We start from the raw sequence: 24,803 nt of genomic DNA on the forward strand, positions 1-24,803 counted from the left end.
CCGGTTTGTGTAGCATCATGACTTGAACATCTCACTTTTTAAACACATTTTTAGCCTGTTACCCCATTCGTAAAGTCATTTCAAAAAGACATTTAAATTTCTTACTCATTTGTCTTCCTAAAACCATACACAATTTAAGAGTGAAAAAATTAATATCTGAGATGGAAAGCAGGAATAACCTGTGACCCCCATCTCAAAGGCCATTATCATAATGGAACCTTCCTAAGGTAGGGGTTATGTTCATTTTGCTTTGTTTTGCTAAGCACTGTATTTTCAGCACACCAGCAAAACGATGCTTAGCAGTGTATTCTCGATATATATTTGTTGAATAATTGAACAAGTATTTCTGATGTTTTTTTTGTAAATATAATTTACGTTTTCATAATACTGATACCTATATTGCTTTTTTCCCCCTCTTCCATTTAGCACTTTACTGTGGCCAATAACTATGTTATTACACTTTTTAAAAGTTTTGGTGGCTGTTTTACCCTCTTCCCAGTGAGTCTTTTATTTCATTCTTGTATTAGGGGCAGGAGAACATCCTGCAAACCAGTGTGCAATCTAAGGCCTGACAGACCTCAGACCTGAATGTTGAGGCCCTCTTTGAGGAGCCCTGAAACCCCTGAAAATTGACTTTTCCTCTGTGTGCCACACTTTCCATAGGTTTAAAATGAGGGCAGCATCTGCTGTATGGGGTGGTGGCCAGCATAAATAACCCAACAGGTTCTTTGCTTGAACTTGCACTCCTAGAGATCATGTTAATATTGTTGGTGCTATCTCTAATATTCGCTATAATGTGTGTAGAAGGTACAGATCTTCAAGCCACAAGACTAAGTGTGATAAAATGTACTTTAAATTTACTTACAGGGGCGCCTGGGTGGCTCAGTCGTTAAGCGTCTACCTTCAGCTCAGGTCATGATCCCAGGGTCCTGGGATTGAGTCCTACATAGGGGCTCTCTGCTCAGAAGGAAGCCTGCTTCTGCCTCTCCCTCTGCCTGCCGCTCCCCCTGCTTGTGCTCTCTCTCTCTGACAAATAAATAAATAAAATCTTTAAAATAAAAAAAATAATAAATGTACTTAGAGCACATATCTATTCTTCAACTACCCATTTCTGCTTTCCAGTGGAAAACTCACACTAGTAATTTCTCGGGAAATTCAGTCAAGTAAATACATAGGATGAACACATTGGTATTTTCCTCAACGATTATGCCATCATAAAATGAGAAAAATATTTTTGTATGTGCCTATGTTCAACATCTCTGATTTTTAAAATAGTTTTCCTGGGACGCCTGGGTGGCTCAGTTGGTTAAATGACTACCTTCAGCTCAGGTCTTGATCCCAGTGTTCTGGGATCCAGTCTCACATCGGGCTCCTTGCTCAGCGAGGAGTCCGTTTTTCCCTCTGCCTGCCGCTCCCCCTGCTTGTACTCTCTCTCTCTCTCTGAAAAATAAATAAAATCTTAAAAAAACAAAACGTCATGCTAAGTGAAATAAGTCAGTTACAAATGGACAAATATAGTATGGTCCTGCTTACATCAGATGCCTAGAGTAGTCCAGTTGATAGAGACAGAAAGTAGAATGGTGGGTTTCAGGGCAAGCAGGTAGGAGGAAATGGGGAATTACTGTTTAACTGGTAGAGTTTCAGCTTTGCAAGATAAAAAGAGTTCTAGGGGTGCCTGGCTGGCTCAGCTGGTGGAGCATGCCGCTCTTTATCTCCGGTTGTGAGTTCAAGCCCCATGGTGGGTGTAGAGATTACTTAAAATCTTTTTAATTAAAAAAAAAGATTTACAGATGAAGTTCATACAACTTCTTGCATAACCGTGAATATGTACATACCATTTTTTGTCACTACATGCTTAGATTTCCTTTGCTCCAAAGCAACAACTCTTATTGATTTAAAAAAGAAAAAACAAAAATAATTGATTGCTCAAATGTTAATTACATACACTAATGCTGATAACAAACGGCCAAATGAAAAAAAAAATCATGTAGAAAACTCTTGCTATAATCCAATGCTAGGAAAATAATGATTTTATATACATAAAGAAAAATGAAAGAAAAATAAAATTTCTAGTTTCACAGTATTTATTGGGCACACAATAAGTGGGAGGTGAAATTATCAAATATATACAATTGAATTTTAAAAGGAGATTGAAATTATGATGCAAAAATGAAGCTTAATATATTTAAAATGCACCTTCTTAATGAAAAACCCTTAGGAATTTTTCAAAAATACTATTAATCGTCAGCGCTGCGTGATGGAAATGCAATATATATTACTTTATTATATTTTATCTGTGCTCCAACTTTTCTCAGTGGGATGGAGTGACCAGCATAACTGAAGAATATATTAATAAAGGCCCATAAAACGCAAACAATTTGGAAAAACACAAACACCAGACCAGAGACGCAGAAAGAACAGTTGCTAAGCGACCCTGTCAGCCCAGCTGAAAAGCAGCACACTGAAACAGCAAAACTATTTTGTCCGCGGGCGGGGTGCTTTCAAAAAAGACCTGACTGAAAAGAACAAATCCAGCCCAAGCAGCCAACCCTGCGCAGTCGCAATAAAAGAGTCACTTCTTTTCAGGATGATGCCTTTTTTCCAAGCACAAAGGGCGGGGTAGGAGGGCTTCAGAATGGCTACACGGCGCACCACTGCCACCTAGAGTCCATAGAAACCGAAGACAACAAACCCGCAAAACAAAAACACAAATTTCCGCCGTATTTTCCGCGAAAGACCATAAATATAGTACTTGAGGAACCCAAAAGGGATGACGCTGAGGACCAGGGACAGGAGGAAATGCTATCAAAGTGGCCCTACCGACCCCTCGCGAACCCGGAAGCCTTCCCTATTCCCGCACCCGGAAACAGAGCAACCGGTGCAGGAAGTCCTGTCCCTGGAGGACGCTAACCGGCAGGGCTGGAGCGAGGCTAGGTTGCGATTGGTTGAGTCTGGTCCAGCGCGCCGGAAATGCGTCTGGGCCAGCGCGCCGGAAGTGCGTGATGTCGGAACCAGCCTTCTTCCCCAAATCCACTAGAATTTCCCGTTCTTGTTAAATCACAGTACTGGTAAAATGTGGGTCCTGTCGCCTGACTTCGGGGGCGTCTCGACCGCACCTGTACCGTGCCTTGGTCATTGTCCTGCCGACCCCAGCCTTTGAACACGCCAATGCGGCGGGACATTCTCTCTCCCCGTCTCAATCTCGCTCCTCTGATGCCTCCGGAGCCACCTCAAGTCTCAAGAAGATGACCGGCCGCTCCGGGGCCTCTCGGTCCACAGGGGTGTTCTCCTTCTCCCCAAGCGGAGCATCCCCCTGCCCACGGACTTGCCTTGGGCTTCAGGAACCCCCGCGCGCCTCAGTGGTGTGGTGTCTAGCATTGTACTCCGGACACGAACACTTTGTCCTCGTTCTCCAGCTCCCTCCCTCTAATGCCCCTGCATTGCATCCACAGCAATCAGCTTCCATGCCCATCTCCTGCAGGGTGAGTAGGCCTTTGCAGTGCTCCTGAATGGTCGCCTGTCCCATTTGTATCCCCGTCGTTCTGTTCACTCCGAACCTGCTCATATTTCTCGCCCCTGACACCAGATGAAGTAAAACATAAAGCCGTCACTTATCCCCTGTATTTCTGCGATACTGCCACATTTCCCTGGTGCTCCCGACAGCAAGTCTCCCCTTGTTCTGTAACCCCTTTCCTTGCTAACCCACTTCAGTCGTGCTTCTATCAGCCTGCCCCCCAAAAGCACCGATTTTGTCAAGGGCGCCAGTGGCCTTCACGTATCACCAACCCCTGTGAGGATGTCCTCTCCTCGACTCACTGTACCTCTCAGATGCCTTTGGTTCATTTCCCAATTGCCTCGTTTTTGACACTGTCCCTCCCCCACCCTTTCTTTGAATTTTCATTTTTGCACATTTGACAATTTACTGTCTGGGTGTTGTTCCTCCAACCCCAGTGGCCACTCTGCTCCTTGTCAGTATGTAGTGCTTACTCCTCCCTTTCCACTGGCTTTTAGTTTTGACAGGGCCCTGCTCATGCTACACTCTCTCCGTGGGTTGTTTCATCCTTTTTGCCAGCAGAAAACAGAGCATGTACCCAATGTGACCTCCTGCACTCCTACCTCACGCAGCAACCTGTGCCCAGAGATCCAGATTTGTCTGTCTTTGTTGGATGGCCAGGAGGAAGCATACACTTCACGTGCCCCAAGCACGCCTCTTCGCGTGTTGCATCTTGTTGGTCTCCACCGCAGTCCAGCAACAAGTCCTCTAGAGCCGACCTTCTGACTATATCCTGTATCCATCCCCTTCTGTGCTTATCTACTGCTACTGTTTTAATATCCAAACAATCCCATCAGCTCTTGCCTCCACGACGATAACTCTGGCCTACTTCTCTGTTCCTCGAACATGCCAAGCTTATTCCCTGGTCAGGACATTGGTCATCACGGTGCTCTTTGCCCGGCAGAGTCCAGCCCCGGATCTTTACATGGTTGGTTCCTTCTCAGCCGTAGGGTTTCTGCTCCATCATTGCCTTCTCAGAGAGGCTCTGCCTGACCACTCTGTGTAAGTAGATTGTTCCTGGCCTAGGACCTGGGCTATTTTCTTCCTAACGCTTACCACACTAACTTCTTCATGCATTGGTTCGTTGGTTGGTTGGTTGGTATTCTCTTGCTCCCCAGGTAAGCGCTAGATGACCACCTTGTACAAGAGTAGCAAACACCTAATAAGAGAGGCTCTCATTCGTGTTGTTGGATGCTGAATAAAAGGCCCCCTGAGACCTGTTATGTTTTTTGCAGGTTATGGAAGGGGTGGTGGGTGGTGGGGGAGGGTTAGTGGAGAATCTCCCTTTACATCCACAGGAACACACGTGTGCCCCCCACTAGCCCCTGCAGGTTTTGAGGGGGTCTGTGTTTAAAGGCACGAGGGATACCTTGCCCTGCCTTCATTTCCTTCTAAGGGATTAAATTCGTTCACTGCTCCTTAAAATGACATGCCCATAGTGAGTGAGAGGGGAAAAGAGAAGATGTTAGCATATGATCCTAAGGTCACCCAGGGTGGGCAGCAGTGATGCCAGGACTCCCATCTAGTAAGCTCTCTGGCTGCATGGCGGCAGGCACGTTCCTCGGTCTCCCTGTGCCTTGGTTTCTCCATGTGCCCAGAGGGCAGGCAGTCAGGGCGTGAGCCCATAGGGCGACCGAGACTGTCCGTTCTCAGAACGGGGCAGGCACCTGGAGCTCTTAAAATGCATCTGATAGATCTTGCTGAGCAGCCGCCAGCTGGAGAACTCAGGAGCCCGAGAAAAGCTGCTGGGGGCCGGAGCGCCCCCGCGTGTCCTGTCTCGAGGGGACCCACACCCATAAACACCTGGGGAAAACATGCCTGGTTTAGGACTGAGCCAGGAACCTGTATTCAAACTTCAGGAAGAGGGCCGCCGAAGAATGGGAAGCTGTGAAGCAAACGTTTTCGTTTCAGGGATTTTTAGAATTAGACAGTTGTGGTTTCATTGTGTTCTCCAGTAATGTCCACCGGGCTCCTCCCGGTAATCAGAAAAGTATTTCTTTTAAAGGTGAAACTATTGAGCCTATCTCAGTGCTGCCCTTCTAATTTATTATGCGGTAAACAGGACACCGGAAGAAAGTTTGCCGGCCCTCCAGGACATTCCTGGACTAGACAGACGTGCACACGCTCCCAGGCTTGCTCCGTAACCCCTGGGAGACCTCACAAGCTCTGGGTAAGTTCATCTCTGCTGCCCAACTCTCCTGGATGGTTGCCAGGCGCTGGTGGGAGCAGAGGCCTGAGGAGTGAAGCTCTCTGGGCACTGACATTAAAATTGGTGACACGGCATCTCCTAGGGCCCTTTTAAAACATGGTGTCTGTCTTTGAGCTCTGAGTTTACTTTTACAGATCTTGCCCTGCTGATGATGGCACAAGCAGTCACGTTTGGTAATCCCTTCCATTTTATGTTTATCAGTTAGCCAATCTCTTAAAAAAAAAAAAAAAAAAAAAAAGCAAGCAAATCCTACAGCTTTCCCTTTGGGATCTGGACATACTGTGGGGAGCCTCGTCAGCATGAAGGTCAAGCAAAAGAAGAATGTTCTGTCCCCGCCTCAGAGGCGTAGAAGACACACACAGGAGGTGGCAGATGGAGGGAAGGCTCTCAAGGCTCAGTCTCCCCTCTATGGGAGGGGACAAGCGAGCTACAGCAGAGAAGCGGAGGACGGCATTCTGCCCCCATTCACGTTTGGGACTCAGAGGAGTCAGTTCACTTTGCGGGATGACCCAGCAGCCTCCGTGGGCAGAGGGATGGCTGAGGTTAGGAACTTAGCTTTCTGGAGCTGATCTTGGCTCCTGCTGTGCTATGGGCCAGACCCCAGAGGCTGCATTCCCTGAGGGGGAAATGTGGAAAGTGGCTGAGTCCACAGCCAGGGGTTGGGGAAGGAAGCCTAAGTAGGCGAGGGACTAGGTGACCCTGCAGCTGAGCCTTGGGGCGACAGCCCCGCCCAGAGTGGGGATGGAGGCTGAGACCAAGATTCAGAGGGGTCTACAGATGCCAGCAAAGGTGAACTGAGGCTGGCTCAGCCAGGCAGCACCAGGTCCCGACCAAGAGGAGAGAGAGGAAAATGCAAGTTTCACCAGCCACATGCATGGGTGGTGCAGGTCAGCCTCACCAGCTGGACCCGGGAGACAAGAGTCCTCCTCCCCTCAGAGACCAGGGAGCATTCGGTGAGCACCATAAGAATTTCCTAGATGCCCCCCTTCCAGCATCACCCAGGAGACGTGTAAACCACACATTCTCCTTCCCCAGCTTGGGCAAAGTAGGGAGCCGGGGTGGAAATCTTGAGAGCCTGCGCATTTATTGAACTAGATCATTCACATGATTGCATCCCACCCCCCTGACCGGATCAGCAATGATTTCACTGGGTCTTTTGCTCCGTTTCTAGCGGGTCCAGACAGTGAACAATCACGAAGATCACGTCAGCCACTGAGAAGAAATTAACCAATGTGGCCTTGTGGTCTGAGGAGCCCTAGTGAATGTGTGATCTCACCTCACCACCCCGGGCAGCTCGTCCTCCGTCCACCCTCCAATCAGTCCACGTTAGAGGAGACGGGGGCATCTCCGCCTTGTCCTCTCCTTGAACTAGGCCCATGTTTCGCATCCCGTGTAAGCGGACCCCAACGCGGAGCACAGCAGGATGAGCAGACCAGACAGACACACAGAGTGCCACCGTCAGTCAGGAGAGCTGTCACGGAGGGGAGCAGGTCCTTCTCCAGGCTGTCATGGCCTCCACAAGCCATGCCAGGCTCCATTCTCCTTTACAACACAGGCCCCATTTTCCAGGGTCTGAGCCATGGAGCTTGGCTTCAGAAAACGGTGTAGCAGCGTGGACTGCTGGAGAAAATCCCAGAACCGCATTTAGAGGCCCCTATGCTTTCACAGGCTTCGTCGTCTCCTGGGGCCTCAGTGTTGTACAGACTGCTTTCTTTGGGGCTCTGGTCCCTTCTGCAGACATCCCAAGATTACGCCTCTCCCCCTGCATCCTCGACCATACATGGATTCCTTCCCTGCTGGCCAAAGCACATTCCCATTCTCAGGGGAGATCCTAGCAGGCAGGGAGAGGGAGGGAGAAGGGCCCGTGCGCTGGAAGGGAGTGTGGGAGTCTGCTGTCATGGCAACATCCTTCTGGTCCTCCTCACTGGGTCACTCAGCTCAGGCATCAGCCCAGCTAAAGGTCCAGGACTGATGAGAAAGCACTTGTCTCCACCTCGCTCTCTTCCTGGGAACAGATGTTGAGATTAATTAAAACAACAACAACAACAACCAGACCAACACTGGTTACTAGGCGACTGAAGCTTCATCCATCTGACTCAAGAGAAACCGCCCCCCCCCCCCCCGCCCCAGAAGACAAAGGAGCGGAAACTCAGACACCGGATGGATTGCGTGGGAGGCCACGCAGACAGGCACTGGGACTGTCGGTAAGCGTGCCCGTCACAAGAGTCCCGGGCGTCGTGTGCTCGGCAGCACCCCGTGCAGCGCAGCGCAGCGCCTGCGGCGTGAGGGACCCCAGGGGGACACAGGGGCGGAGACCATGAGGAGGGGATGGAGGCAGAAACCAGACCAAGGAAGGCCCGACGGACCGCACGCACCTCCTGCCGCAGGTTACCTCCCTGTTCTCTCAAGGCTTATGTGACACCTGCCATTTCAGTTTGACCCGTTTGTGCACCGCCTTAGTTGGAGCAACTCCCACGCGGTGTCAGCTTCACCAGAAGAGCTTTTCTCTCACCTTTGGGGTGGGAAAATCGGTAGAACATAAAAGTGACCATTTCAAGCATGTTTACGTGAAGGGACAGTCGCATCAGCAAGTTCGCGCGCGCCCTTGCGCCACCTTCAGCGGCGTCCCCCACCTGCAGAGTTCTCCCTGAGCCCGAACTCTAGCTTTGTGGCCTTTATTTTTATTTTTAAAGATTTTATTTATTTATTTGACAGACAGAGACACAGCGAGAGAGGGAACACAAGCAGGGGGAGTGGGAAGGGAGAAGCAGGCTCCCCGCCGAGCAGGGAGCCCGATGTGGGGCGATGCGGGGCTCGATCCCAGGACCCCGGGATCATGACCTGAGCCGAAGGCAGACGCTTAACGGCTGAGCCACCCAGGCGCCCCAAGCTTTGTGGCCTTTAATTAAACACTCCCCAGTGCAGGTTCCCCTCCGCGCCCGCTAACGGCTGGGGCTTAGGGAAAGCCACCGAGCAGGCGACTCGGAGACGCGGACCGGCAGGCAGCGACTGAGGAGAGCCCCCAGCGGCGAAGCAGAAGGGTTTCGTCCGTGGGCGGTGCGTTTTCGCAGCCCCCCCCCCCCCCCCGCCTCCCGCAGGGAACCGGGCAGAGCCGGCGCCAGGCGGCCTGCCCGCGCAAGCGCAAAAAGGCGGCTCCATTTTAGAGGAAACAAGCCGCTGCTGCTTTTTTCAAGCACGAAGGGCGGGGGAGGAGAGCGGCAGAAAACCTGCACGGCGCACTACTGCCACCTAGCGGCCATAGAAACTGAGCGCCACACGTTGCGGAAGAAAATCCATCTTTTCTACCATTCCCCTGGGAGGCGACGTGCAGCTCAAGGCTGTGGGAGCTACGTGGAATGCCGCCGAAGAGCAGAGGAAGCCAGGGAACGGCCCGAGAGGCCCGGCGGAATCGGCCACCGCACAAAAACCTTCTCGTCGTCCTGCCCCGGAAGTTTGCCAACAGCGGCCGGAAGCCCGCGCCCGGAAGTCCCGGCACCAGGGAGGGCGAATCGTGAGCGCTGCGACCCGATTGGTGCTTTCTGGGCATGCGCACCGGAGTGGAATGACGTCGGCGCCAGGCTCTGGGCCCGGGTTCCTTAGGGGTCTGCGGACCTGTCAGAGGTACCGGGGAGACGGGGGTATCCCGGTACTGTCACCAGGTTCCCAGGAGCTCCCCCACGCCCCACGGGCGGCACCTGTACGGGTCCTCTGTTTATTGTCCCCCTCCCCACCCTAGCCAGCGAACACGCCAGTCCCGTAACACACTCGCTGTCCGCCCTCTCAGCCCTCACTCCTCCGATGCCTCCGGGCCCCCCTCAAGCCTCACGAAGATGACCCGCCGCCCCCTGGCCTCTCCGCCCCAGGGATGTTCTCCTGCTCCCCAAGCGGAGTATCGCCTTGCCCACGGACACGCCCTGGGCATCAGGAACGCCGCGCCCCTCCCTGGCGTCCCGAGTAGCTTTCCTCTCGCTCAGCGCTCTGAACCGGATGCCCTGGTTCTCCAGCTCCCTCCCTCTAATGCCTCTACATCCACAGTATACAGCCTCTTGGGGGCCTCCAGTCCAGACCCCAGGGCCACCTCAAGGTTCACCCCCAATAACAAACACTCCCTTTTTGTATGTGAGCACCAGAGCATTGATGACGAAATTTTAAAGTCTTAGTGAATTCTTTTATGTTAGTTCCATGGCCAGCAGAGAATTGCCTTTCATTTCCACTCACCCTTCCCACACTATTACAGCTCTCTTCCGGTCTGTTGCAACTGCCTACTGATTCATGGCGAGGACAGTAGCAATCAGGTGGGACTTGCCACAGCTTCCCAAACCCTGTCCTGGCATTCTCTGCCGCCCCTCTGCACACATGCTCTACAGGGCAACCAGCCCCTCAGCTCTGCTCAGGATCCCGCGCCTCCCAGCTTCTCAGAGACTTGGCTCCTGCAGTGTCTCCTCTCTCCTGTTCTCTCTACATGGGAGCATTCCACAATAGAGGCGGGGGGGGGGGGGAACCCCGCTGCCTTCCCCCAAGTCATCCTGCAGCTACTGGCCCCCAATCTGTACCTTTCAAAGCAAAACTGCTTCAGCTTCTCCCGAGGCCGTTAGCTCCTGCACCCGCTTCGATAGAGCTTTCGTCCCTATCTCTCCACTGCGACTGTTCTCGTCAAGGCCTCCCTTAACATCCATATAGCCTGACACCACTCACACTCTGTGCACATGCGAGGGAACCTCTGAGGCGCCTTTGGCGCTGTGACCATTCATTTCTCCACCTACTTTTTTTATATAGATTTGAGTTGGGAGGTGTATATAAACTCAATTTCTATTGTATTTGACAACGTGTGAATTTCACATTATGCCCCCTTTGACCTGGATATATGGGAATTCGGGTCAATATGAAAGACAAGCCAAAGAAGGAGTATCCTTTTCAGTCACAGAGGGGGCAAAGGCCCCCAGAGGAAGTGGCGGCAGAGGTGAAACAGCTCAGACAAGGGACAGGTGTTCGAGAAGTGAGGGGGAGCTCCAGGTACAGGAGGGTTTCCCCTCATGCACACGTGGGACTCACAGGATACACTCCGTACAATGACCCAAGCGCTCTCTTTGAGTAAAGGGATAACTGGAGTTGAGATATATAGCTTTCTGGAGCTGATCTTAGTTCCTGCTATGTTGTAGATGAGATGGGGGGGGGGGGGGGCTGGATTCCCCTATGGGGGATGTAGAATGTGGCTGGGTTCATAACCAGAGGTTCATGATGGAAACTTTAACCAGGCAGAGGCTTAGATGACTCTGCAGCTGCACCTGTGGAGGGCACAGTCCCGCCCAGGGGTGGGATGGAGGATGAGACCCAGATGCGGAGGTATTTGCAGATGCCAGCTGAGTGAGGTGAGGCTGAGGCAGCCAGGGAGCACCAGGTCCCCACCAAGAGGAGGGAGACAGAAGTGCAAGTTACACCCGCCTCCCTGCATGGCATCAGCAGCTGGACCTGGGGGAGACAAGAGTCATCCTTCCCTCAGAGACCACCGAGGGCACTGTGAGCCACATAGGTGTGTCATAGAACCCCCCTTTCCACATCATCACACACACCTGTAAGCCACACATACCCTTCCTCATGTTGGGGAGGAGTGAGGGGCGAGGGGTGGTGGAAACGTGAGACTGAGCATTTGTAGATAGGGACCATTCAGCGACTGCATCGGACCACGCTTACCTACCACATTCGGTGTAAATGCATGGCTTCTCTCCCCCCTTGCCTTCCAGTCCAGATGCGGGGCCTCACTCAGTCAGGAGACTAACGGAACCAAAGCGCCTGGGTGATGTGAGGAGCACGAGTGAGTCTGTGATCCGAGCTCACCATCCCCACCGGCTTTTCCTCTGCCCGCGGTCTGTCCAAGCAGTCATGTTAAAGGAGATTGGGGGTCCTTGTCTTGTCCTCTCCTTTAACTCAGGAAGCTTTTACCGTCCACAGACGGACCCCAGGACAGAGGACAGAGAGAAGAGAGGCCCACACAGACACACACACTGGAGTAGCTGACAAGGGTTGTCACAGAGCTGAGCTGGGCCTCCCCGTGGCCACCCTGCCCCTGCCCTCCCCAGGCAATTTCTCCTCGAACAACACAGACGCTCACTTCAGGGCCTGAGTTCTGGATCTGGGCCTCAGAAAATGTGTCCAGAGCCAGAGGAGGATGCCTGGAGGATCGTACCTAAAGCCAGTGGTTTTTATTAGAAGAAGGAGAGGTTTTCCCTTCTTAATTCGTTTGAAGGTAAAGCATGTGAGTTTCCTCCATGGAGCTGAGGGGCCCAAGTGAGGACCTCAGTAGTTGCTGACAGAGCCAGCACTATCCCCCCCCCCCCACGATCCTTTCCCCCCTCTGCTGGGTGCTCAGAACATCTGATCTTCGAGGGAGAGCCTCCCCAGGTCCGCCTAGAGCTGTCACATCCGCAAGTAGGGACCCAGGCTTTTGTTTGCAGAGACCAGCAATCAGGCGCCCAGTCAAGGACAAGTCTCAGGTCTCCAGCTGCTGTCACTGGCCCCGTGAGTGTGTTCTCCGTGGTGAGAGCCCATTAGGTTCTGGCCACAACACAGTCATGCAGCACGAACGGTGTTTGACGGGCTTTCTTTATAGGAAGCTAGAGGACTTAGAACGTACTCGCTTATGCCCACTGCCCCACTTGGTTCCTGAAGCTCAGAAGGTCATGCTTTCTACCCCCCTCCGTCTGAAACAGACAGTGGTGCCCTGAGGCCCCGGAGTCTCTCAGATGGAAACCAGGGTCTAGTCCTGAAGAAGCCACCACGCTCTCGTGTCACTCTGGGGAAGGAAGGGGTCGACCTGGAGCAAGGGCTTGGTCTCTTCTTACAGTCGTGGTTCACCGGGCCTCCCTTCCTCATCTGGCCTCCTGTCGGATAATGACCTATCCCTGCCTCCCTCCCTCATCCAGCAGGGATAAGGAGCTTTGGAACGACGGGGTTTCCTTCAGAAAGGCGCGGACTCTGTGGCCACAGAGCAATGGCTGAAGTGGCTTTCGGACCGGACCTTGGTCCTTCTCCTGAGAGCGTTCGCCTGCGTTACCGCTCGGCGTCTGCCCAGTGGCCCCTGTGTGAGATCTTAGAACAGTCTGGACCTGGGCCCCCCCCTGACTTGCAGCCACCCGCCGGAGCCTGCGCCCGGCATCCTCTTCACGGTGATCTGAGGACGGCACTCTGACCCCAGCTTTGCAGGGGCAGAATCACATGGCGCTTCTGTCCTGCGGCTCCATGGCCCAGCCTCTCTGTTCCTCATTGGAAGGACCCGAAAGCCCAGGCTCCTCACCAGCAGAGAGGACATGCCGAGGCCAGTCTCATGACCAGGACTTAGTTTTACAGAGCATTCTAGTCTATCCAGGCCCCGGCCGCAGACGAGGTTGCCCCGAACCAAGAAACATGTTTGCCGGAGACACTTGGTCTGAATGTCGTGGCCAGGCGCCCACGTCCCCAGACCTGCCATCGCCCCAACCCCCGGCCCCGACACCCAGGGCCCTCAATGGCGGCGCTGCTCTGAGCGTCCCCAGCAGGACTCCTGTCCTCAGATGCCACCTCTGCCACAACTTCCCGTTCGGTCCCCCTCTGTTTCACTCCCGTCTGACAACTCAGTGTGGGGCTCTGCCGGGACACCAGCCGTTGAGGCGTCTGCCCGGAAGATGAAGCCGCTTCTCCATGGGTCACGGAGGCAGGAATGGGGCGGGAGAGAGGTGATGGAAGACTTGCTCCAACCCCACCGCTGCACGGACCCCACCGCTCTGCCCGCAACGGAAAGAAACACCGGTGAAGCTCACCCCAGCTCTCGACTCTGTCATCGAGTCAACAGCCCGCGCCATCCGCAGGGGTTTCTGGAGCCTGCATCCAGTTGCTTTTCGGACCTGCTCCTGGGGACAGAAACTAACATCCTCTGAAAGCACACAGCCACCTGCTTCTACTACCGCCCTGTGTCAAGCCAGGTTTCTTGATCGTGTAGACCGCAGAATGGACTTACTTGGCTACCTCTGGGTCCCTCCGCGATGTCCCCCACCCGCGGATCATCCCTTTGCTAAATTCTCCAAAGAGCTCCATGTTGCCAAACCAAAGTACCCAGCGCCGTCTCGGCCACAGTAACAGCCCTCGGTTTCACAATGCTGTGGTTCCTCAGCTGCTGGGACCGCAGCCCACCCTGGCTTTCCCCCTGCTTCTCAGATCTTCACTTCTAAGTCTCCCCGTTGGCCCGTTTCATTTGATCCCGTCCTAAATCTTGTTTTCTTTTTTCCTCCCAGGGTTCCAACCTCTGCTCTGCGCTCTTCTCATTCTATACACGATCCGTGGGCGACTACATCGCCACCCAGAGCTCTGCCCCCCTGACTCGCTTCCATCTGTATCCCCATGTATCCCTGTGGCTTCTCCCGTCAACGAGTCTACCTAAGAAATGCCTGCTGGGCCCCAGACCCCCACGGGCTGAACCTATGGGGCATCTGCACTCAGAGGTCCCACAAGCCTTGCCAATCTGCAGACGACCCCAGACCTCCATTCCCTCCTCTCGGGTGGACACCACCATCCACCCAATGCCTTAAGGCAATATCCTGGGGAGGTTGCTAGGTGTGCTCTCCACCGCGCCCCGCCCCCCACCCCGACTCTCTGGGACCTGCTCAGGACAAGGCTACACCATGATCCTCACGTTGCCACAGGTGTTCGCAAAGTCGCCTGTGAGGGCTCCTTCTCCGCAGATACACTCTGAGCACGTCCTCACAAAGCTCCTGGTTCGGGTGCGTTCCCCACAGGAATTCCTGAGGACACCCGGGCCCTGCAATACACCTGGGAGATTGAAATCCTCATCTTCTGTAAGAACCCCCCGTGTAAACTCGATGAATGAGGCACAGCAGTAAGCCCGGGATTTGGAATATGGAGTTGAGTATCTGGAACCAATCTCTCAAAGAGAAGGTTTGGGGAGGCACGTGTCCTTGGGTGAGCATGAAACAAGGGACTGCTCAATTTTACTTTTCATCATCAATACCTCGACCTGTTTGGGCTCTTATCTGAGCATGGGAATGAGTTTGAGAACAGAAAGTATAAGAGAAAGTTAAAAAACACAACTCAGTAGACTTGGCAGATAAGCCTGACAGCCGAGCCCATCGCCATCAACGGATACGAATCTCAGCCAACGCGTTTTCAAAGAATTATTGGGATCTGTCTGATGAAGTGGTCGATACAGTGTTTTCTCCGATCTTAAAGTAGCTAAGCACAAGGGATCTGGACAGGAAATAAAAAGTCTTACGTTTCGTGAGCAAATGCAGGGTTTTAACTTCAAACTCTGGTTTTCGGGAACATTGAGAGCAGCCAGTACAATGGCAGTTTTAAAGCCCGCGTTTACTCTGACCTGTTTTTCCTTTCCTCACAGCCTATGAGATCGGCCAATCACAGCAGGTAATGGTGAAAACCTGCGGGCCTTGTAAGGGGAGTCTCAAATTTCTTTCTTTTCTTTTCTTTTCTTTTTTTTAATTTTATTATGTTATGTTAGTCACCATACAATACATCATTGGTTTTTGATGTGGTGATCCACGATCCATTGTTTTCGTATAACACCCAGTGCTCCATGCAGTACGTGCCCTCCTCAATACCCATCACCGGGCTAACCAATCCCCCCTCCCCCCTCCCCTCCAAAACCCTGTTTGTTTCTCAGGTCCATAGTCTCTCATGGTTCATCTCTCCCTCCGATTCCCGCCCCCCTCATTTTTCCCTTCCTTCTCCTAATGTCCTCCATGCTATTCCCTAGGTTCCACAAATAAGTGAAACCATATGATAATTGACTTTCTCTGCTTGACTTATTTCACTTAGCATACTCTCCTCCAGTCCCATCCATGTTGATGCAAAAGTTGGGTATTCATCCTTTCTGATGGCTGAGTAATAGTCCATTGTATATATGGACCACATCTTCTTTCTCCATTCATCTGTTGAAGGGCATCTCGGCTCTTTCCACAGTTTGGCTATTGAGGACATTGGGGTGCAGATGGCCCTTCTTTTCACTACATCTGTGTCTTTGGGGTAAATACCCAGGAGTGCAATTGCTGGGTCATAGGGTAGCTCTATTTTTAAATTTCTGACTTGAGGTTTTCGCCTTAAGGATGGTTCTGTTTCCACGGCTGCAAACTAGGTTTTCATAGAAGTTTCCAAACAATGCTCTTGCTGGGGCCACATTCCAGACTCCCTACCTCAGACTCCCTGGGGATGGAGCACCTGCATCTGTCCCTCTTTTTTTTTTTTTTTATTAATAATTTTTTTATGTTACTCTCAGTATAGTTAAGATAGTGTTATATAAGTTTCAGGTGTAGAGTACCGTGACTCAACAATTCCATACACCACCCGGTTCTCATCAGGAGGGGGGCACTAATTAATCCCCATCACCTAGTTCGCTGATCCCCTCACCCACCTCCCCTCCGCTTACCATCAGTTTGTTCTCTATAGCTAAGAGTTTGTTTCTTGGTTTGTCTCTCTCTCTCTCTCTCTCTCTTTTTCCTTTGCTCCTTTGTGGCTGTTAAATTCCACGAGTGAAATCATATGGCACTTGTCTTCTGACATATTTGGCTTAGCATAATCCTCTCTAGCTCTACCTGTGTTATTGCAAATGGGAAGATGTCATTCTTTTTTATGGCTGAGTAATATTCCATTGTATATATACCACATCTTCTTTATCCATTCATCTCTCCATGGACGCGTGGGCTGCTTCCATGCTTTGGCTATTGTAAACAATGCTGCTATAAACATAGGGGTGCGTGTACCCCCCCGAATTAGTGTTTTTGTATTTTTGGTTAAATACCCAGCAGTGTGATTGCTGGACTATAGGCAGTTCTATTTTTAGCTCTTTGCGGAAACTCCATACTCTCTTCCAGAGTGGCTGCACCAGTCTGCCTTCCCACCAACAGTGTAGGAGGGTTCCCCTTTCTCCACATCCTCGCCAACACCTGTCGTTTCTTGTGCTTTTGACTTTAGCCGTTCTGACTGGTGTGAGGTGATAGCTCACTGTGGCTGTGATTTGCATTTCCCTGATGGTATGTGATGCTGAGCATCCTTTCATGTGTCTGTTGACCGCCTGGATGTCTTCTTTGGAGAAATGTCTGTTCACGTCTTCTGCCCATTTTTAAACTGGATTATTTGTTTTTCAGGTGTTGAGCCCTCTCTGAGCTGCTCCAGGAAAGAATCGATGTGCAGCTGAGGTTGAGAAGCATCGCTGAGCTTTCCCGGTCCTGGTTTAAAGAGGATCTTGGAATCTACAGCCATGTGTACTAATACTGAAATTTTTAAAAATCCCTTCTGTGTCTTCTCTTGCAGGAGCTATTTTTTTTTTTTTTATTTGAGTTTAGTTGACACACAATGTTACATCAGCTGCAGGCGTATGTCACAGTGATTCAACATGTCTAGCTGCTCTGCTCCCCAGTAGCGTAGCTACCACCGGGCCCCAGACAATGCTAGTACAGTATCACTGACGATATTCCCTGGGCTGTGCCTTCCATCCCGTGACTTTTTCATTCCTTCACCAGAAGCCTATATCTCCCACCCCCCCCGCCCCCGCCCCGCTCACTCAACTTCCCCATCCACCCACCCACCCCCTTCCCTCTGGCAGCCATCGGTTTGCTTTCTGTATTCATAGGTCAGGAGCTATTGGTGACGCATTTACTTTACAGCCATATTGAGAATAATTTCAAGGACTCAGGGCTGTGTTTATGCGCCACTGTCCCCTTCTCTACAGGACACTCAGGCAGGCGGAGGGGAGGGAGAAGGGCCTCAAGGATGGAAAGGCAGCGGGATTTCCATCGTCCTGGTTACCCCTCTGCCGTGGATCCCCACTGGCTCGCTGAGCGAGGCAGGGGCCCCTGTGTTTGGGGAGGGGCGGGGGGACAACATCCCTCCCCAGTCTACACATGTCTTCCTGTGGCCAGAGGTTGAAGCGAAGGGTGAGGCTGGTTACCAGGGACACCGCAGCCAGTGCCATGGGATTCCTGAAGAATGGAAAAGTCCTAAGTGGGTTTCAGATGCAGCAGGGACTATGGGAACTTGGCCCCAGCCACAGATTTCTGAGACAACCACTCTGTACTCTGTGCACCCAGTGGCTGCCCGCACACGCGGACACGCGGACACGCAGACACGCGCAGACGTTGCACTCACCAGCACTCCGTTCCGTTGTGCCCAGGGCTCGTTCTGTTGTGCACAGGGCTTGGGCTGGCGGGAGATGCTAGCTCACATGGAGGAGGCAGGTGATGATGGGTCACACAGGCAGGACCCAGAGAACATGGAACGAGAGATGGGGCAGTTTCTTAGTGTTATAAAGTCAATGGCATACCTCTTCCTCCAGGACTTACTTAGACATCTGCATTACATTTTCTAAAGGCTGTAATTTGGGGCACCTGGGTTGCTCAGTCGGTTAAGCATGTGCCTTCAGCTCAGGTCATGATCCTGGGGTCCTGGGATGGAGCCCCGCGTTGGGCTCCTTGTGTAGCGGGGGGGGGGGTGTTTCTCCCTCCACCCCTCTTCCCCACTCATGCCCTCTCTCCAAATAATAAAATCTTTAAATAAATAAATAAATAAATAAAGCCTATGATTTACCTCTCACAGAGTTCACCCAATTAAAGGCTGCAATGCAGTGACTTGTAGTAGATTTACGGAGTTGCGCAGCCTTCAGCAGGATTCAGCTGTACATCATTTCATCCCTCCAGAAGGACCCTGTGTACCCGGCAGCACTCAAGTCCCACTCCTACCTCCAGGCCGAGGCAACACCTAAGGTAATTTCTATCTCTTGTAGGTTTGCCCTCTCTGGGCATTTCCTGTGAACAGACTCATGCTTCAGGCGCACTTGTGTGTCCGTGTTCTTTCACTTAGCGTAACACTGTGGGGGCTCATCCGTGTTGCTGCAGACACCACAAGGTCATCCGTCTTCGTAGACCGGTGGCATCCACTGCCCCAGTTTGATTATCCTTTTACCCGTTGACAGACTTTTAGACGGCTTCCCCTTTTTTGCCGTGAACGTCTGAGTACAAGTCTTTGCTTGAACATAGGTTTCGTTTCCGGCTTCTCCATGTCCTCATTCTTTGTCTTGCATGATTGCGCCGGCCGGACCCTTCAGTCAGTGTTGGACGGAAACGGTGGGCCCCGGCATCCTCACCTTGGTCCACCTCTCAGGAGGAAAGCATTCATTCTTGCACTACTCAATGGGATGTGACATGAGACTCATTTTTCTTCTAGATAGCCTTTATCAGAACGAGGACGTGCCCTTCTAGCCCCAGGCGGCTGAGAGGTTTTTTTTAGCGTGAATGGGTCTTGAATTTTGTCAAATGTCTGTTGTCTCTCTATCGGGATGATCAACTACATGGTTCCCGTCCTCACTCTATGATGATGGTGTTTACCTTAACTGCATTTTGAATGCTAAAGCAATATTGCAACCCTGGGATAAGTCTCACTTGGTTAGCTGCATACTCCCTTGTGAATGGTGTTGCATCTGGTGTGCCATTTTGGGGAGGGTTTACGGGTGGATAGTCGTAATAGATATTGGTTTATAGATGTCTTGTGTTGTCCTGTGTGGCTTCGGTAGCCGGGTAATATTGTCCTCATAGGCTGAGTAAGGAAGTCTTCCCTCCTCCTGTCTATTCTGGAAGAGTCTATGAAGGACGGCTACTGTCTCTTCCCACAGTTTACCAGAATTCACCAATGAGGCCAGCAGGCCCAGGCCCTTCCTCTGTGGGAAGGTTTTTAATTCCCAACTTCAATGTCTTTACTTGCGATAGGTCCATTCAGAGTTTTCTCTTTGAGCATATTCCATTTTATCCCCATTCTCTCCCTGTAATTTCTTGCCTCCTGGTGGCTCTGCCTCCGGGTCTCTGGTCTGGAACCCGGCATGCGGAACATCTCTAGACCTCACTGGGTTCTGGCTCCCAGTCCGGAACTTGGGAGCGTGTGCTGTGTCAGATGGGACCCCCAGATATGCTCATGCGCTCCATACGTAGGCAAGGGGACCATGCCTTCGGGGGGGGGGGGGTGGATGGGTTGGAACCAGTGAGTCCCTCGGGTACACCCAGCCAGCCATTCTCCATGGCCCCCAGGTAGGCCGTAAGTCTGTGGCTAGGAGCGCCCTCAGCAAGCCCCCGGCCCGCGCTGCCCCGCCCGGGTCCTGCCTGCTCCTCTCGTCTCCTGGCGAGACAGCCTCACAGGGGATCCGTGACGGCTCCCTGCCACACGTCTGGGTGTCCCAGCTCTCCCTGATTGAAGGCTCAAGTCCCGAGGCCCGGGACCGTCTCGCCATTACTCCAAACTGCCCCGCCCCGGCAGCCAGCCTAGCACGGCGTGGGGGAGGCAAGGGAGACAAGGAAACCTTCACGAGTGGCTATGCATTTGATGGTGGTTGGCGTGGCTGCAGAGGTGAGGCCACCTCCTTCCCGTCTCTGTGAACTCTGCCCGGTGGGGAAGACTGGCCCTGCCCCAGGGCATTCTGCAGAGGATTCAAGGAGGTAGCTCATAAGACTTGGCGCTTCCGGCTGGGAAACGTCCACCAAAGTCACCGGTTCTCCGCACTTCACCCACAGCCTTCGTGGAGGTTACAGGTGGTGAGCTGGTTGAGATGCCCGCTCTGAATGCAGCCCGCCTAGGTCTGTGTGCCACGTCCCGCTCCGGTGCCTACGCGACACTCAGCAAGTCACCTAACCTCTCTGTGCTCCGCTTCCCCACCTACCCACTGAGACTGAGGTCTTGCTCCACGAGGGGTCTCTGGGAGCGGATTCCATAAGCTGATACTTGCAAATATGCAGCATAGGGTCTGACAGCTAGTACACAATCAAGAGACTGAAATGCCATGTTACTCCTGCTCCCCACACCCCAAATGACCAGTTTGAATTGAGGCCTCGGAGTTTCAAGAAAGAAAAGTCCTGCTTTAGGGCGCCTGGGTGGCTCGGTCCGTTAAGCGTCTGCCTTCGGCTCAGGTCACGATCTCAGGGTCCCGGGTTCAAGCCCCACGTCGGGCTCCCTGCTCAGCGGGGAGTCTGCTTCTCCCTCTCCCTCTGCCCCTCCCCCTGCTCAGGTTCTTTCTCTCTCACATAAATAAATAAATGATCTAAAAAGAAAATAAATAATCTAAAAAGAAAAAAGAAAAGTCCTGCTTTATTGGCCCTCTCCTTCAAGTGGGAGACAAGCCTGGCGGGGTCAGGTGAGCTCCTCAGCTCTCAGATGAGATCACAAGTTGAGAACATAATCAACATACCTGTGCTCAAGCCACTTCCCTCTGCGGGAGACTCGTAGATCTTGGCAGCAACACAGCCTTGGGGACTACCTAAAAATAGAGCCTGACAGAAAGCAGAATTTACTGTCAGTTTAGAGGAATCGCATGGGCATTTCGTGGGTACACAGCATTGGATCCTGTGTTTGTGTGTGGGGAGGCGGGGAGGTGCGGGGCGGGGGGGAGACCGATTCATTCAATGAATCCTGAAATGAAAAGGCACGTGCCTAAATCCCCAGACGACCCTCCAATAATTCAACGATGCTCTGGTTGTCCCGCAGCAGGCATGAAACTGCCGTTCCCATGCACCAACCCGGGGCCACCAGGCAACGAACGAGGAATGGCCCCTGAAGATCCTAAGGCCAGGGGAACCGGCACCATCCCGCGGGAGCTCCTACCGTGTGCAGCGGACTCTGCTTCCAATTCTCTGTGGGCAGGAAGACTCTCCTCCCCTTGCTCCTGGATCACGTGAAGGCCGGGCCTGCTGCAGGGCCGCAGACGGTGACGTGATGCTGCTCCCTGGTGCCCTCCCCGTCCCCTGCCCCAAATCCGCACAGTTTACAGCTCCGCCTGATAAACCGTGATCTGCTGCTCTAGGATTTAAATGTCGTCATCTCAGATCTAACAAAGAACAAAGCAACAGGGATCAAGAAACCAGAACTCAAAAGCTATTTTCCTTTCATACGCAGATTTATTTGGTACGCATGACGAGGCAACCCACCAGCAATTCCGCCAAGGGGAATACCATCAATGCCACGAAGCAGGGAAGCGTTGACCTACGTTTAGCTCAGCGTATTCATAACGGCTTACACAGAGAACACCACGGTGAACGCCCACGTTCCAGTTCCACGTCCCTTTCCGCCAGATTCTCGATTTAGCGTCAGGTTCTCGGAAGTGGGGCTCAGTTGAGCGCACGGGCATCCCAGCAGACCTAGTGCTGCTTCTGGGAGGCGGTCAGTGACACGGCACGAAAGCACATGGCCATCACCAGGGCGTTCATGCTACAGAGAAACCCTATATCTTACCGACGACGAGGCGGGGAGGAGAGACAGACATCCGGGGTGGGGAAGTGACAACATGCATCATGGGAGCCGCAACACGGAAGTTAAGGACCTCTGGTACGCAGTGAACCACAGAAAGCCCCACGGTGACCCAGGAATTCCAGGCAGGAAAGGGTAGGCCCTTCCCGGGACTGGCTCCACGCTCACACGGACCGAGTGTCCAGTCCTCACGCTGCTTTTGCTCCTTCTCTGACTTCTCTGACTGCTTACTGTTCGGTCCCCAAAAGGACCCCACGCTCAGGATCTGGCCACACCAGCCTCCACGTCTGAATCCGTTCAGATCTCTGTCACGTGAGGACGAGAGCCTCAGTTTTCTTTCAACCACTGCTTCAGGAGCCTCTGGAACATTCTTTTGCTTTCCTGCTGCATCTCCAGTTGGAGCTTCTCCTCTCTCTCCTGCTGTTGGAGCACCCCTTCGGGCAGAAGGCCGGGCCGGCTGGTCCCCAGGCTGAGGGTCAAGCCACTGAGGCCCTGCACCAGCGTGTCCCAGGAGGAAGGATGCGGGGCCCCTTTCCTCTCTGTGGGCATCCCGGACACGCTGGGCCTATGGCTCTGGCAGTATCGACATTCACATCGGAATCTGTTCGGATCCCTATCCCCCGAGGAAGAGACCCTGGCCTTCCTCTCGACCCGGTAAGGTGCCACGTGATCGAGGTGTCGCCGTCTCACGTGCCCCAGAAGTGTTCTCTTCCTCTGAGGGGACGCTGCCCTTTCCCACCGCCTCTCTTGGAGGGTTTTCTCATCCCTGTACCGCTGCTGGAGCAGCCCCTCTGGCAGAGGGGCAGGGTGTCTGGTGCCCGGACTGGTTTTGAGGTCACCGAGGCCCATCATAAGCAGTTCTGAGAAGGAAGGAGGGGAGGCTGCTGTGACTTCCCGGGAGGTCTCTTCAGAGCTCATCGGGGAAGATTCGGGAATCAGTGTTGAGTTACATTTCTGGACTGGATCCATGGAGGCGTCGTCGGTGCTCACAGCTCCGCCCGGCCCTTGGGTCTAGACAGGACGGTGAAGATGAAGGTTCTCAAAGAGCTGGAAGGTGGCGGAGGGACGGGCACGGCCAGAAGAACCCAGACTGCAACACGTGGTGATAAAAGAAGAAAGAAAACCCGTTATTATTCCTCTGACTTCAGCTTTCCGGGCCTCTGTCTCCTATCTGTGAGATGGGGACGACCATGAGCCCTAGTCGCGGGGACTGTTCTGTGCTCTCAATGAGATAATACAGTTCCAAGAGCTCAGAACACTGACGGCATATAACCAGGGTCTCAGAAGTGACAGCCATTATCGCGTCCACCCACGTGACCCGCCATGCAAAATGATGTCCCGCAGTCAACCACGGTAATTCCTGCGGACGTTTTATAACCGTTCTCAAGCATCACTTTAAGAACAATCCATGCGTGACCGGCTTGCGCTCTCCTCCTAGGTGTTCATGTACTTTCGAAAAGCAGACATTTGCTAAAATCTAAGCATTTCACCATGGGGAGGGACACATTCTTTTCAAGTTTCACTGGCTTTCATCTCCTTAAAAAGGATACTCAAGCCTACGGACATCATTTGAAAATTCCCCGTAAGAATAAATAAGAATTTACCAACGCATAAGAACAGAAATCAATGACGTTTCTAACAAGACACATTAGAGGAACTCAAATCAAGAGTTGCTTCTCTGAAATGACCCATAAAATCGACACACCTCTCACGGGACTGAGGAAGGAAAAGAAGAAAAACAGAAGAGCAGAGCAAGATACATCCCACTTCCTGCTTTCTAGCCATACGACAAAGCCAGGGAAATCAGAACAGTGTGGCACTGGCATAAAAACCGACACACAGACCGACGGGACAGAATCGAGAGCCCAGAGATGACCCCATGCATATACCGTCAACCAATATTTGACATAGGAATCAAGAACACGCAGCGGAGAAAAGACAGTGTCTTCAATAAATGGTGCTGGGAGAATGGGATAGTCACACGTCAAAGAAGAAAGCTGGACGCCTGGCTTATACACACAAAAATGTACTTGGAGTCGATTAGAGACTTCAGTGTAAGGCCGGAAACCATAAAACTGCTGGAAGGCTACATGACAGAAAAGCTCCTTGACACTGGGTCTTGGCCGCAAATTCCTGGATATGACCCCCGAAGCGCAGGCAACAAAATCAAAAAGAAACAAGTGGGGTTACATGTAACTAAACAGCTGCTGCACACCAAAGAAACCACCACCGAGGTGACAAGACAACTTATAGGATGGGAAAAAGCACGTGCAAACCGTGTATCCGTCAAGGGGTTCATATCCAAAATATAGAAAGAACTCATACAACTCCACAGCAAAAGGGCTAGTCGTCCAATTTAAAGACGGATAAAGGCTGTGCTTAGAGCGTTTTCTAAAGGAGACGTACAAATGGCCAACAGGGACATGCAAAGCAGCTCCAAACCGCTAATCATCGGAGAAATGCGAATCGAAACCACAATGAGGCATCACCTCACACCTGTTAGAATGGCTAGCATCAAAAAGACCAGAGATAAAAATGCTCGCTGGGATGTGGAGAATAAAGACGTCGCGGGGCGCCCGGGTGGTGCAGTTGGTTGAGCGTCTGACTCTTGGTTTCGGCTCCGGGTGTGAAAAGATAATCAGATTTGTGGTTATCAGAGGTGGCGATTTAGGGAGGGAGAAATAAGTTACCAATAGCAGGGATGAAAGAGGAGATTTTGCTAGAGACCCAGCAAATATGAAAGAAACTAGGCGGCAATATTAC

General features: G+C 52.2%; 1 protein-coding gene and 1 long non-coding RNA gene across 7 annotated transcripts; one reads left to right on the plus strand and one right to left on the minus strand.

Moving 5' to 3' along the window:
* The first annotated feature begins 2,280 nt into the window (after window positions 1-2,280).
* On the plus strand, window positions 2,281-21,525 carry LOC123846575 (uncharacterized). Of its 6 annotated transcripts, XR_010406127.1 has the most exons (6): window positions 2,281-3,482; window positions 5,616-5,723; window positions 6,934-15,170; window positions 16,907-17,023; window positions 18,354-18,520; window positions 21,282-21,525. It is a non-coding gene; the product is annotated as an uncharacterized LOC123846575 (long non-coding RNA). The 6 variants fall into 6 exon arrangements; XR_010406125.1 differs by having other exon boundaries at window positions 6,934-17,023; XR_010406126.1 differs by having other exon boundaries at window positions 16,907-18,520.
* Window positions 21,526-21,671: 146 nt separating this feature from the next.
* Window positions 21,672-23,009, minus strand: LOC135361929 (protein FAM156A/FAM156B-like). The gene has a single exon (XM_064574075.1). The coding sequence runs from the start codon at window positions 23,007-23,009 to the stop codon at window positions 22,368-22,370; it is 642 nt and encodes a 213-aa protein (XP_064430145.1). The 3' UTR covers window positions 21,672-22,367.
* Between the last annotated feature and the right edge of the window lie 1,794 nt (window positions 23,010-24,803).

The sequence above is a fragment of the Mirounga angustirostris genome, unplaced genomic scaffold, assembly GCF_029215605.1.
Source record: "Mirounga angustirostris isolate CCGP_5_RB_7025 unplaced genomic scaffold, mMirAng1.0.hap1 SCAF_11, whole genome shotgun sequence".
In the NCBI taxonomy this organism is placed as follows: domain Eukaryota; kingdom Metazoa; phylum Chordata; class Mammalia; order Carnivora; family Phocidae; genus Mirounga; species Mirounga angustirostris.